The following is a 13,527-nucleotide window of genomic DNA, read 5'->3' on the forward strand; positions in this document are numbered from 1 at the left end:
TCTCCTGAGCTTTGCTCTGTGCCCAGTTTTCTGGGTTGCTTGCTCCACCCTGCTCCACAGTGATTGTGTTCTAGTGTCTCATAGCTTTTGCAAACAAGTAACAGTGACCTTTAATCTTTCGCAATTTACCGACACCTAGGCTGAAACTGGCAATAATTCTCTTTACACTGTAACTTCGCCTCATGGGGTTACTGTTTGTAGTTTTTACTATGCTTATGGAAAGAACGCCCCTGGACCAAACTCTGTTTTCACAAATCTGGCAATTTAGGGCTTTCTTATAAACCCACCTATCCATCCTTAACAACATTTAGAGGTTTTATGGCTTACCAGAATCATTTTGGCATGCACGCTACACGCATATAAGTATTTTGTGTTTACACCAACAACATACTTGTTTCATTACCCATTTATACCAAAGGTCATCTTCCATCCATCTTAGTTTAACTTTTGTTAATTTTAAATGCATGGGAGGTAATTAATATGTCGACTTTACCTGTACATCTAATCATGTCTTTAAGCTATGATCTTACTCTCGATTAGGTGTTTACATTTGCAAAATAAGTCAACTTTAAATTTATTCAAATCTGAAACTTGCCTGTTCCACTAACCATGCAGTAATGGAGATACCCTGATAATTTACTAATTTACCACTTATTTACTTCTTACTTACTTCTTTGATGGCAAATTTAAGCAGTAAATATGCAGTCAAGTAAGTAGCTGCATTCTTGAAAGTCTCCATGTTGTTGGCATTCAGTGAAGGACTTGTAGTCTGTAGCTGGCTTAATTTCGTGTGAATTGTTCCTGCTGTGCTGGATGTGTCCCTTTATTGATTATATTGTACTTAGCTTATTCCTTTTTTCCACAAGACAATCCTTGGGGAAATCCGAGATGAAGAAGATGAGATTCTGCCTAGGAAAGACTATGAGGTGAGAAACATGTGAAAAAACATCATAAGGAGAAAGATTTCCGGCAAACGTTGATGGGTTCAAGCTTCTCCTGGTACAGATGAGAGTCACTGGATGTCTGACATTGGTCTGACCCAGGTAATAGTTACATGTTTTGGCTTTGACAGAGCTTGGATTATGACTGCTGCATCAGTGAGCCCTACGTGGAGATCCTGGAGGGGATGGACAACAGGGTGAGACAAGTTAAAAATGTCTTTTGTAAAGTCATTGCTCAGATATGGATAACAAATCTACAGAGCACTCAGATAAGATTCGATTCGGGTGTCTTCACCTCATCAAATCTTACACAGGAGGAATATGATGTAGCCTACTGGAAAAGTAAAACTGTGGAAGATGTATGTTTATTGTTTTGTGCTATATTTGAGGATCTACACAGGGCTTCTGATAATAATAGTGACAGGCAAACAAAGTCTTATGGAGCTTTGGGCTATCTTTCTGTTTGTGCTGAGGAGATGCAAAGCTTTGGGGCTTTTAACATGGCAAACACAGCGACATCTGGTGGCTTGCAGAACAAAGAGCAGTCCTTCAAGCAAGGTTGAAGCACCATAACACCTTTCTGTTTGTAAAAGTTTTAGTCTCATATGTGTTCAATAACAGGCATACCCAACATGTACTTATGATCAGATGTGTTGCATTAAATAATGTGGGTGGTATTAAATAGTGTTGGTGGTATTGTGATGGTGTTGGTGGTATTGTGATGGTATTGTGCAATGTTACAGTAGAATCATTAATGAATGCCTTGGCCAGAATCCTGCATTTTTGCCAACACAAGCTCTTTCCACTGCGATCTTATGTGTTTTAAATTTATTGTTCATATACAGTAGATGATGTGAAAGAACCACTTTAACACGATTTCTTGGAGTAGTGCAAACTGTCTTAAAAACTACTCAGCTCAGAGGCAGAGCAGGTCATCCTCTAATCGGAAGATCAGCTGTTAGATCAGTGTATGGAGTCTGCATGTCAAAGTATGCTTGAGCAAGATACTGAACCCCAAATTGCTCCCAATGGCTGTTCCATCGGTGTGTGAGTGAATTAAAAACTGAGTAGCAGGTGGCACCTTGTATGGTAGCCTCAGCCACCAGTATGTTAGTGTGTGCCAATGGGTGAATGTGACTCATAGTGTAAAAAGCGCTTTGAGTGGTCAGATGACTAGAAAGGCGCTATACAAGTGCAGGTACATTTACCATTTACTCATGTAGTATGCTTACCTAAGTATGTTTCAGAAAAATGGAATAATTTATGTTTCAAAAACATACAGAAACGCTATGCGCCCTCATCAATCACTGTGGAAGCAATCATATCATACAGATGATGTTGAGAGCATAGAAACTACATGCTGGTGGACACAAACATAAAATGGGGATATTTGTATTCTGTTGGTCATATGACAAAAACAACTGAGAACTAAAAAATTGAGAAAAAAGATTCATAGATTTAAATTCATGATAAAAAGTCAGTTTACAATTTTAATTCTCAGTTTAAAATATAATATGCGAAATCTTTGTATTAATATCTTTTTCATCTGCCAATAGAAAGCCAAAAAGTATGAAGCGATGCGGTGGATGATGATGTTTGCTATTGGAGTCACAGTGGGTCTGGTAGGTGCATTTGAGATATCTTGGTTTTCCTTGTTAGATTCCAACATATTGCAGATGACCAGGGAATGTTACCTTCATGTCTCTTTCAGGTGGGCCTGTTTGTGGATTTCTTTGTGCGCCTCTTGAGCAAAATCAAATTCACTCTGGTTGGCGATTGTATCCTTCAGCACGCCTCTGCAGATTGAAACATGGAGTAACAAACAGCAGAATTCACCGCACATCAGTGTTCAATGATCGACAGAATCTTTTATGAAAATGGATACTCAGAGTCCACTCAGTGATGTGCTGTCTATAACAGAGTGTTAGGGCTATTGTTAGGGTTGCTGCTAGTTTAATGTCATTAAAACATTGTAATGTTATGAAAATAATGTAAGAATTTGGGGAAAACAAGTCACAATATTACAAACATACAATTACAGTAATTCTGTTAGGAAAAGTGATAACATTACCTAAGAATCAAAATTATTGTAACATTTTAAGCAAGACATTTTTAAATTATTACAACCTCTTCTTTTCAGATTTCAGATTTATTCGCACACCACACAGAATCAACATGTGTCAACAGTTACACAAGTACAAGACACAATTGTGTGGAGTGCCAGGTCTCCTATAAAGCTATTTAAAGCTTATGGCGGGAGCCTGATCAGGAAGATGAGTCAAGACGTATAGCCGTTACATGGTACAAGACATGTTACAAACACAAAACATATTGCAGACACAAAACACAAAACACACAGGACAAATCAACATACATTCATTCCCAGATCAGTGAAGGATACTATACATATGAATTAAGCATTTTTTGTTTCAGTTTCTTCTTAAAAACAGAGATGGATTTAGATGTTTTCAGACTCTCATCAAGCCCATTCCAGATCTGCGGCCCCCTGGTTGTTATGCTTAGACTAGTGCATTTCAGTCGTCTTTTTTTACCGTGTATAAGAATTGTATTTCTGGTATTATAAATATGCGTGGGGTGGCTGACTGGGATGAGCTTGGAGAGTCTTGGATTCAAGTTATGGACAACTTGGTACATTGTAGAAGCATTTTGATGAACATTGAACTCAGCAAGCCTCAGGAGATTATAGTTGTGGAAGAGGGAACGTGTGCGAGTGTTATAACCAGACCAGGTTATGGCTCGTATAATTTTCTTTTGTAAACTTTCTAATTTCTTCAGGTGACATAAAAAAATGACTCTTGTGCTTTAACATTAAAACTTCAAGTAAATTCCTTTTCCCCTTTACTAGCCCAGTGTGACTACACATTTTGGCAAATAAATGCCTGTCTCAATTAGATGCCTGGTTACCAAGCAGTTCTTTTTTTTAGAAGAAGTTCTACGGATGTATAAAACCAGGTTGTTGGCTACCTCAAATTATGTGTCCATTCCTCAATTACCCTGTAAGCTATTCTTATTCCTTTAGTCCATACGCCTCCTCAGATCAAAAGAATCAAAAGGGTTTTCACAAAAATTAACCCAAGTTGTGAGTATTGTTTTAACAGGATAAAGTGGTGTTGTGTCGGTATGCCAGGTGCCTTAATCCTCAAGTGCCAGAACACTCTCTGGAGCTAGATCAAATTAATGATTCATAATTGATATATTATCTATGGCCTAATTATTAAACAAGTAATGTTCATACTGGTTTAAATAAACAATTTGATTGTATTTCCCATATTTGCTGAGCAATAGTTTTGTGTGAAAAGAATTAAAGGCCTGTCCTAAATAGGCCTTTTGAGTTCAGTGATTTAAGAAAATAATAGCCTGGACTGTTAATTCAAGTTTTATGGTATATTTTGACTTTTTTCAAATTGAAAGGTCTAGTGTGTAGGATAAAGTGGCATCTAGTGGCGAGGTTGCAGATTGCAACCAACGGAAACTTCTGTCCTGTACCAAGCATGTAGGAAAACTTAAGTGGCCAATGCAGAAACGTGAATGGCCCTATCTAGAGCCAGTGTTTGGTTTGTCCCTTCTGGACTACTGTGGACTCAATGGAAGAGGACCCACTCGACATGTAGATATAAATGTCTCTTAGTTCTAAGGTATCTAAGAGACAACGATTCTTAGTTTTAGCTTCATACCAGGCCCCCAGGAAATGTGCCGGACTTTGGAGACAATTTGACATAGTGGCCAAACATAGATGTATAGTAATATCTAGATACTAACACCAAGAGTTGCTTGCCTGGCGCATATGCCAAAAAAAAAGTTTTTTGGTCACGGGTTTACTTCTGCGCTGTGCAGCTCGCTGAATGTATGCAGTAGTGTTTCTCCCGCTGGCCCTGTTCCTGCCTGGCTTATAGACTTTATATTGTGATGACATCACATATTTTTAAGTAGTTTTTCTCGGCTCAAGAAAAGTTTTTCAAATATGAAATCAAAACTCATAATACGAACAGTTTTACAGACGTCTCTTGTACAGTGGGGTGGCCTATACAGGGGATTTTGTTTTACTGCCATACTGCGAGTGGCCACTGGGAAAAACTGGAAGTAAGGCTGAGTAGCATTCCTGGGGGCCTTTGGCCAGTCTGTGTAACTAAAACCTCTGGGTCCATCACATGGTGCCATGGGGCCCAAAATACATTTTTCCATAGGTGTCTGTAAATCAGTGGATATATTTTTGTAGCATCACAAGCCCCGCAAAATGACTTATTTCACTATCAGAATTTGATCCATTTAGTCCAACATTTTTATCCCCACTGAAGTTAGCAGAGCGTTACACTAAAGTTAACTGTTAGGCCGGCAAAGCCTCTTGTGCACCTGCCCTATGGGACCAATGATGTGAAAGATCCGGGTAATTTTATGTCTGCAAAGTCAAACTTGTTTGGCTTCATGCACCACTTATCAGCTTTCATAGGAATGAACAAGGCCCTGCCTACAACACTGTATGCAAGTCTCTTTGTTAGGGGTGGAAATCCCCAAAACGTTATTAACAGGATACTGAAGTCATAATACAATATTATTGCAATTTTAAATATGTTGCAATATGCTGAGTATTGCAATAAAATATATTTACTTTAAATTATATCCCCAAAGGAAAATTCCGTCAGAAACTGTTTTATCTATCCTATCTATCCCAGCTAGAAATGTAGCAACAGGTCGCTAAAAAACACCCAAATTTGTTGGCTGAGGGTCACACGAGTGAAATCAACACCTGCAAATCTTCGCCTCCTGTTCACTTTCATTCAGTGTGAGCTGAGCTACGAATAAAACATTTGCTTCTGGTGGCAAAGCAAACTCACATCTTTGCATCACATGGAACTTTGTGGAACTCTGACCAGCGAAGTCACAGCCTCAACCAACGGCACAGAAGTATAGGTAGAAGAGATGTTGATGGTTGCCTTGTTCAACCAGCTGATATTGTCCGTGAAAATACTAGGGCTGTAGTCAACCAAAGAAATTCTTGGTCGACTAAAGTCGTACATAATCTTCAACTACTCGATTACTCGTGGGGGAAAAAAAAAATCTGCACGTTATTTTTACTTCTGCGGTGGTGTGTCTGTGTCACTCTGCAGTTACACCTCCAAAACACTAGGTGGCGGTGGAGGACTCTGTTAAGTGCTGTAAAATTTAGTTGATTCAAAACACACATTAAATATGGCTTAATAGATACAATTTAAAACAAAAGTGCACAAATTGGCTTCACTATAAATTGCAGCGTTGACAGACAACCACTTGTCTTTATCTGGACACATTTCCCCCACCAATACAACATGCTAACATTATTAGCATAAGTCTATGGCATTTTACATTGTATAAATTAGCCTAGCGTCTAGCGATCTTTTCCTCTTCTCATATAAAACCAGGGACAACAGCAACATTAAACAAAGGTAACGTCATAGAATTTGGCTCCTACAGCTCATAAGATTCACCGACAAAACAACCGTCTTATACTAAACACGTTTTCCAAGCAAATACAACATGCTAACGTTATTAGCACCAGCCTATGGTATTTTACATTGTATACGTTAGCCTAGCAACTAGCGATCTTTCCCTTGTCTCATATGAAGCCATGATAAATCCCAAAGTATAAATCCCTGAAGGACAGATCACATACAAGACTTAAAATGATACTTTAGTGGAGGCCTTACTGTCTTCACAATTTATTGTTTCTTATCTGTGAAATACAAGTAAATACAAGCTTCCTTTCCACTGAGAGAAATGGTTTCAGCTTACAGAAACTCACACGAGGTCTGCGTCACCGCGACGCTGAGCGTAGGGTGGGCGAGTTCAACTTTCTGTCAACAACAGGGGTGTTTTGAAAACACCCCCATTTTCATAGGTAACTTAGCCTGCCCCATTGTCTGGAAACACAGCAATGAATCGCTAAAAAATAACCGGTCTGGTTGTCTGTTGATCTATAAAGATAAAGTTTTCAGTCTGTTCATCTGACTTCAGCCATTTTGCAGCAGCAGCAAAATGTGTCTGGTGGACTGAAAAAGCTATTGATTATATAATTCTAGTAGACGACCTAAAGTTTAATATGTACTTGTAATATTAATGATTTATATAATAAAAAAAAATCAATAGTCGGCATTGTGTGACAATAAGATATTGCCACACAAAAATATCATGATACCATGCTGTATTGATTTTTTTCCCCCACCTTTCCTCTATACATCCATGGATTATACACTAATGAAAACATAGTTATGAATATTAAATGAAATTTCTGCCAATATATCCTCCTTAACCCTACACACTGAATCGTTAACACTTGATTCTCATAACAGTATCTTAATTAACACCACAGATTATTTTAACTTCGTTCTTGAAATCTCCTCTCTTTTTTCCCCTTACAGTACTTCTATGTACTTCTTTACCAGGATAGTACAATATGTAGGCCTGCGGTTTTTCTTTTGGTTTTGTGTTCTGCTTTTACTCAGTAAGTGTGCATTGTGTGAAGATTATTAGTGGTCTCCTTGCACAGTTAAATGCAGAGTAGAGTAGTACCTGCTGGGATACAGCAAGGTAGCCATCATTCTCCATTCATTACAATATGTTCTGAAAATAAACCAGCTGTCAAATGTACATTATCATTGTGTTTGAACATTGTTGTATTGATACGGTAACATAATTCCCTAAAGAGACAGGTTTATCCTCAGTGTTGGTGTTTTTTTTTACTTGAGCTGAACACCTCCAGCTTTAGAGAAGTGCAGTGATAAAGGCTGTCTCCCTCTGTCTCTGCTGGAGCTCCTGGCTTTCAACATGACCTTTGTCTTCATTGCCAGTGTGCTAGTCCTCATCGAGGTAAGGCTGCTCAGATACAGTAGGTATTCAAATTTCAATTTTAGTGATTTTCTGCTGGCAATTAGCATCTGTGACCTGGACTTGAACTAGAACCTGCTGATTACTGTTTCCTCCTGAAACAAACAAAACAAGTTAAGGTAGAAACTCCAGAAATTCTGGCATGAGGTCTTAAGCCACTGGTGAGAAAAGTCCCTACATAAACGAAGAATGAGTCAAACATAAACTGTCTGCTGGACAAGTGTCCATCCTTTGGTATAAAAGGTCACAGACTGGTCAAGGTGGTAAATGTAGTTGCACTGCAGTATATGTGCTTTATTGTCATTACTTTATAGGAGAACATAAGTTTTATAGCCTTAAAGTGTTTGACCCCATTTCACCTGTTACCAACAAATTGTGACATGTTGTTCAATTTTTAACTAGTGAATACACTAACCTGTGATTTCATGTGATGATGCCTACATGCTATGTTTTGGTGTTCTGTAATCAGCCAGTAGCTGCAGGTTCGGGAATCCCAGAAATCAAAAGTTACTTGAATGGAGTAAAGATTCCAAGAATTGTCCGGCTGCGAACTTTTCTCTGCAAAGCTGCTGGAGTTCTGTTCAGTGTGGCCGGAGGTAAAGTATGAGTACAGCACTAAATGTGTACAAGAGATGTGTTTTGATCAAAGTGGATGACCGCTGACATTTTGATTCCAAATCGCACTGAATGTTTCCAGTTGTCCGATAAAGACATTGAAAATGTGTCACGGTTTTTTATTTTGTGTATGTGTGGGCTTTTTACAACAGTGAGAGCAGAGAGTAAAGGGAAAATGCCCTACAAACAAAGAACAAGAAGATGAATGTACAGTATATTCATATTTTCTTATGCAGTCTGATAAGAGATAAGCAGTGTTGCTCTGATTATTTAATGAATATTTAAAAGCACTGAAAACTCACACTGAACTTATTTCTCTCAAATTTTGGTAGCTTATTTGTTAAAATCTTCTTGAGCCCTTCTCCTTTTCCAAGATAATCCATCCACCACAAGTGTGGCATAGCAAGACACCAATTAAAAAGCTTAATTACTTAACAGGTGTGCCTTGGGATGGTCACAGTGAAATGTGCAGTTTGATCACACAACAAAATGACACAGATGTCACAAGTTTTGAGGGAGCGTGTTACTGGCCTGCTGACTGCAGAAATGTCCACAGAAATATTCTCAGCTACATGTAGTTAAATGTGCAGTTTTACGGGTTGTTTGTATAACCAATGCAATAACCAGAAACCACATTTGAGACGTTCAGGCATGAAAAGCGCTCACCTTTCGCCGTTTTCAATACAAAATAGGTGACCTATGTGAATCGTGTAGATCCGATGACAAAATATGTGGACACGGCGGCATGTTTTGTTTTTTTTTTTACCTTAAAAGACTTAATATGCACATGTGGTAAACAAAAGAAATGAGTGTACGTTAACATATTCATATCTATAGGCCTAAGCCTCACACACGTCCATAGGCGTATATTTGTTTTACGGCGCAGATCAAGGTCGAGTTCATCAATCTATGGTAGTACAGTCACCTGCTTAAAAAAATCCAGTAATATGTCCTGTTGTGACAAACAGAATTCAAGGGGGATTCGGGGGGTTCTCCCCCAAGAAAATTTTGAAATTCACACAGTGAAGTCCTATTTTCATGCAATTTCATACAGAAATAGATAAAGGACTTTCAATGACCTATGTACAGGGCTGGACTGGGACAAAAAAAATGCTGACATTTATGTATCTTATTTGTACGGAGTGAGTCCACGCTGGAACGCACATGCGACGGATCCAGTGGACATCCAGTATGCGGTCTAGGTGCTACCGAAGACATCCGACTACCAGTGAGCCAACTTACCTTTCTTCAAGTTCAGTCAAGCGCCTCTCAGTTCACTTGAAAAGTCACGTCCTCCCCGGCGCGTGAAACGGCCCGTAGTCAGCTGACTGTGAGACTAGAGCTGCCCAATCAAAGCAGAAATATGGATTGCGCACCAATCAGAGAGTAGTTTTCCACAGAAACATTTGGCTGCACTCCATTTCGCTCAACCGGTATGCCGGTCAGGCAGAGTTTGCCCCTCTCCTCTCCTCTCCTCTCCTCTCCCCTCTCCACCCACCCGGCGCGCCGGCTGTTTAAAATTAATTTAAAATACTCAGCTACCAGCCTTTTTCCAGCGATCGTCGCTGGCGTGAGAATTAGTTGGGCAGAGTAAGACCATGAGATGGAAGGTGAATGCGTGTGTCACACGCCAGATGCGTGAGTGTTGGCAACCCTGACATATGCGCGTGGGCATTTCATGAGAGAAGTTGTCGGTCTCGTCCAATGGGGGATTGGCCATCGGGACATTTGGGACGAATCCCAATGGGCGGTCACCAAGTGGGCCGGTGGGGCTGGCCCGGTGAGACTAGTGAATGTTAAGCTAGTTGCTACCTGTCAGTACTGCAATGCGCGTCCCTCCCATACTAGTCTCGCCACCAGACAATCAGAGATCTCCGCCTTCTGATAGTCTGGGGACACTCCTTTCTAAAGTGTGTTTAACACACCAGCGAAAACAGCCGGCAACAAAGCAACACCTCCTGCATTTCTGAAAAGGACATGCCTTCTTGGAAATGTGCGCTCCCCCTTTTCTCGTCCGCAAGGAAACAAGCACACAGAGAGCTTGAAAATAGATGCCGAGAGATTTAACTCCGTTTTATCAAATGTGTGCTTATCCATGAAGAAAATATTTTTTCCAGCGGATGTCTTAGTTACAACATGATTGAGCTAACTGGAGTAGTTTCATGTTGTATCCGACAACGGGAGGCTTTTAACAGATGACGTTCTGATGTTAGCTTTGCTGCTGCTGTTAGCTGTCCCTGACAGCTGCAGCCACTGATGCTTTCTAGACATCGTGATTTCCCAAAACTGAATAAATACCACACATAGCAACACAAAACTGCTTTGCTAGCTCAATCATGTTGTAAGTAAGATATCCGCTGGAAAAAATATTTTTTTCACGGACCGTTTGTTGTGAGATAACTTATTGTTCATATGAGGCTACGGTAGCCAGTGGGGGGCTGGGCGTGATAACGTGATGACGTGACCTCAAGCCAGAAGTTTAGCAGCAGAAGTTACTGTTAGCCATGTGTTGTGTGCTGGTGAAATAAACGGAGTTACGAAGAACCCGTGTCTCCTTCCTTCCATGACACCGTTTAATTAGTTATTACCTATTACAGACACCGCTAACGGCTAAGAAATAGTAATGTTTGTTCAGTCATTGTGTTCATAGACTTTTCAAACATCAGATTAGTCTAAACGGTGATACAGTGATGTGAAAAATGTGTTTTATATGTGTGTATATATATATATGTACAGTACAGGCCAAAAGTTTGGACACACCTTCTCATTCAATGCGTTTTCTTTATTTTCATGACTATTTACATTGTAGATTCTCACTGAAGGCATCAAAACTATGAATGAACACGTGGAGTTATGTACTTAACAAAAAAAGGTGAAATAACTGAAAACATGTTTTATATTCTAGTTTCTTCAAAATAGCCACCCTTTGCTCTGATTACTGCTTTGCACACTCTTGGCATTCTCTCCATGAGCTTCAAGAGGTAGTCACCTGAAATGGTTTCCACTTCACAGGTGTGCCTTATCAGGGTTAATTAGTGGAATTTCTTGCTTTATCAATGGGGTTGGGACCATCAGTTGTGTTGTGCAGAAGTCAGGTTAATACACAGCCGACAGCCCTATTGGACAACTGTTAAAATTCATATTATGGCAAGAACCAATCAGCTAACTAAAGAAAAACAAGTGGCCATCATTACTTTAAGAAATGAAGGTCAGTCAGTCCGGAAAATTGCAAAAACTTTAAATGTGTCCCCAAGTGGAGTCGCAAAAACCATCAAGCGCTACAACGAAACTGGCACACATGAGGACCGACCCAGGAAAGGAAGACCAAGAGTCACCTCTGCTTCTGCCACACAGAGTTCTAGCAGCAGACCCATCTCTAGAACAACTGTTAAGAGGAGACTGCGCTAATCAGGCCTTCATGGTCAAATAGCTGCTAGGAAACCACTGCTAAGGAGAGGCAACAAGCAGAAGAGATTTGTTTGGGCCAAGAAACACAAGGAATGGACATTAGACCAGTGGAAATCTGTGCTTTGGTCTGATGAGTCCAAATTTGAGATCTTTGGTTCCAACCGCCGTGTCTTTGTGAGACGCAGAAAAGGTGAACGGATGGATTCCACATGCCTGGTTCCCACTGTGAAGCATGGAGGAGGAGGTGTGATGGTGTGGGGGTGTTTTGCTGGTGACACTGTTGGGGATTTATTCAAAATTGAAGGCACACTGAACCAGCATGGCTACCACAGCATCCTGCAGCGACATGCCATCCCATCTGGTTTGCGTTTAGTTGGACGATCATTTATTTTTCAACAGGACAATGGCCCCAAACACACCTCCAGGCTGTGTAAGGGCTATTTGACCAAGAAGGAGAGTGATGGAGTGCTGCGGCAGATGACCTGGCCTCCACAGTCACCGGACCTGAACCCAATCGAGATGGTTTGGGGTGAGCTGGACCGCAGAGTGAAGGCAAAGGGGCCAACAAGTGCTAAACACCTCTGGGAACTCCTTCAAGACTGTTGGAAAACCATTTCAGGTGACTACCTCTTGAAGCTCATGGAGAGAATGCCAAGAGTGTGCAAAGCAGTAATCAGAGCAAAGGGTGGCTATTTTGAAGAAACTGGAATATAAAACATGTTTTCAGTTATTTCACCTTTTTTTGTTAAGTACATAACTCCACATGTGTTCATTCATAGTTTTGATGCCTTCAGTGAGAATCTACAATGTAAATAGTCATGAAAATAAAGAAAGCGCATTGAATGAGAAGGTGTGTCCAAACTTTTGGCCTGTACTGTATATATATATGTATATTTCTCTCTATTCTTCCAGTGTTATTTTATTTTATATTATTTATGTATATGTATATTTAACAGTGCTGTGTGTGATATGGAACTTCAATTTCCCTGAAGGAACTTCCCAAAGGGATTAATAAAGTCATGTCTAAGTCTAAGTCTAACCCTGGGACCCCCTAGCAGGTGCCGGGTCTCGTATCCTTCTCACCTTTTTCACCCCTGACCCAATTTCATGACTGAACTTAGTGAAATGAACATAGTTCTCCTTTTACTGCTGATACTTGAACTACATGAAGCTGAGAATACTTCTGTACAGGACCTTTACTTGTAATAAAGATTGTGTGTGTGTGTGTATTTGTGCTGGTACGTTTACTTAAGAAAATAAATAAATATTTATTTATTTTTACTTAAGAAAATAAATAAATATTTATTCCTCCACTAAATTAAACTTTGTGAATGTATAGGAAAGGTTAAAGTCATAGAAGCAATTTTCTTCTAAATGTCTCACTAAACTTTGTAACTCAGTAAACTCAACAAGAAACAAAAAAAGTTTTTGTGAACAACTCCAGATGCAAAGCTGTAACCTTTCATGTAAACTCAAGCACATATGAAACAATGAAAAAATACTGTATGTCAGCTGTAACCTCCAGCTAATATAGAAGCAAAGTGTCAGGATGTAATGATGAGGGTTAATAGAGATACAGTGACTCATCAATCAGAGCTATCATTGATGTACAGGTGATAAGTCAGTGATGAGCAGGTGGACGGACAGTGCCTCTGACTCAGAGTGTGTGTGTGTGTCTGTGTCT

At 39.9% G+C, this 13,527-nt stretch overlaps 1 protein-coding gene across 3 annotated transcripts in view; it reads left to right on the forward strand.

The window, feature by feature from the left end:
• The window catches only part of clcn6 (chloride channel 6), a 178,324-nt gene that overhangs the window by 211 nt on the left and 164,586 nt on the right, over positions 1 to 13,527 (forward strand). For all 3 annotated transcript variants that reach the window (XM_033629850.2, XM_078170352.1, XM_033629849.2), the window contains exons 2-7: positions 867 to 926; positions 1,073 to 1,138; positions 2,498 to 2,563; positions 2,653 to 2,719; positions 7,696 to 7,802; positions 8,290 to 8,416. In XM_033629850.2, the coding sequence (XP_033485741.1) occupies positions 867 to 926; positions 1,073 to 1,138; positions 2,498 to 2,563; positions 2,653 to 2,719; positions 7,696 to 7,802; positions 8,290 to 8,416 (493 nt within the window). The remainder of the gene's footprint in view (positions 1 to 866; positions 927 to 1,072; positions 1,139 to 2,497; positions 2,564 to 2,652; positions 2,720 to 7,695; positions 7,803 to 8,289; positions 8,417 to 13,527) is intronic.

Source organism: Epinephelus lanceolatus, chromosome 8 (assembly GCF_041903045.1).
Source record: "Epinephelus lanceolatus isolate andai-2023 chromosome 8, ASM4190304v1, whole genome shotgun sequence".
NCBI lineage: Eukaryota > Metazoa > Chordata > Actinopteri > Perciformes > Serranidae > Epinephelus > Epinephelus lanceolatus.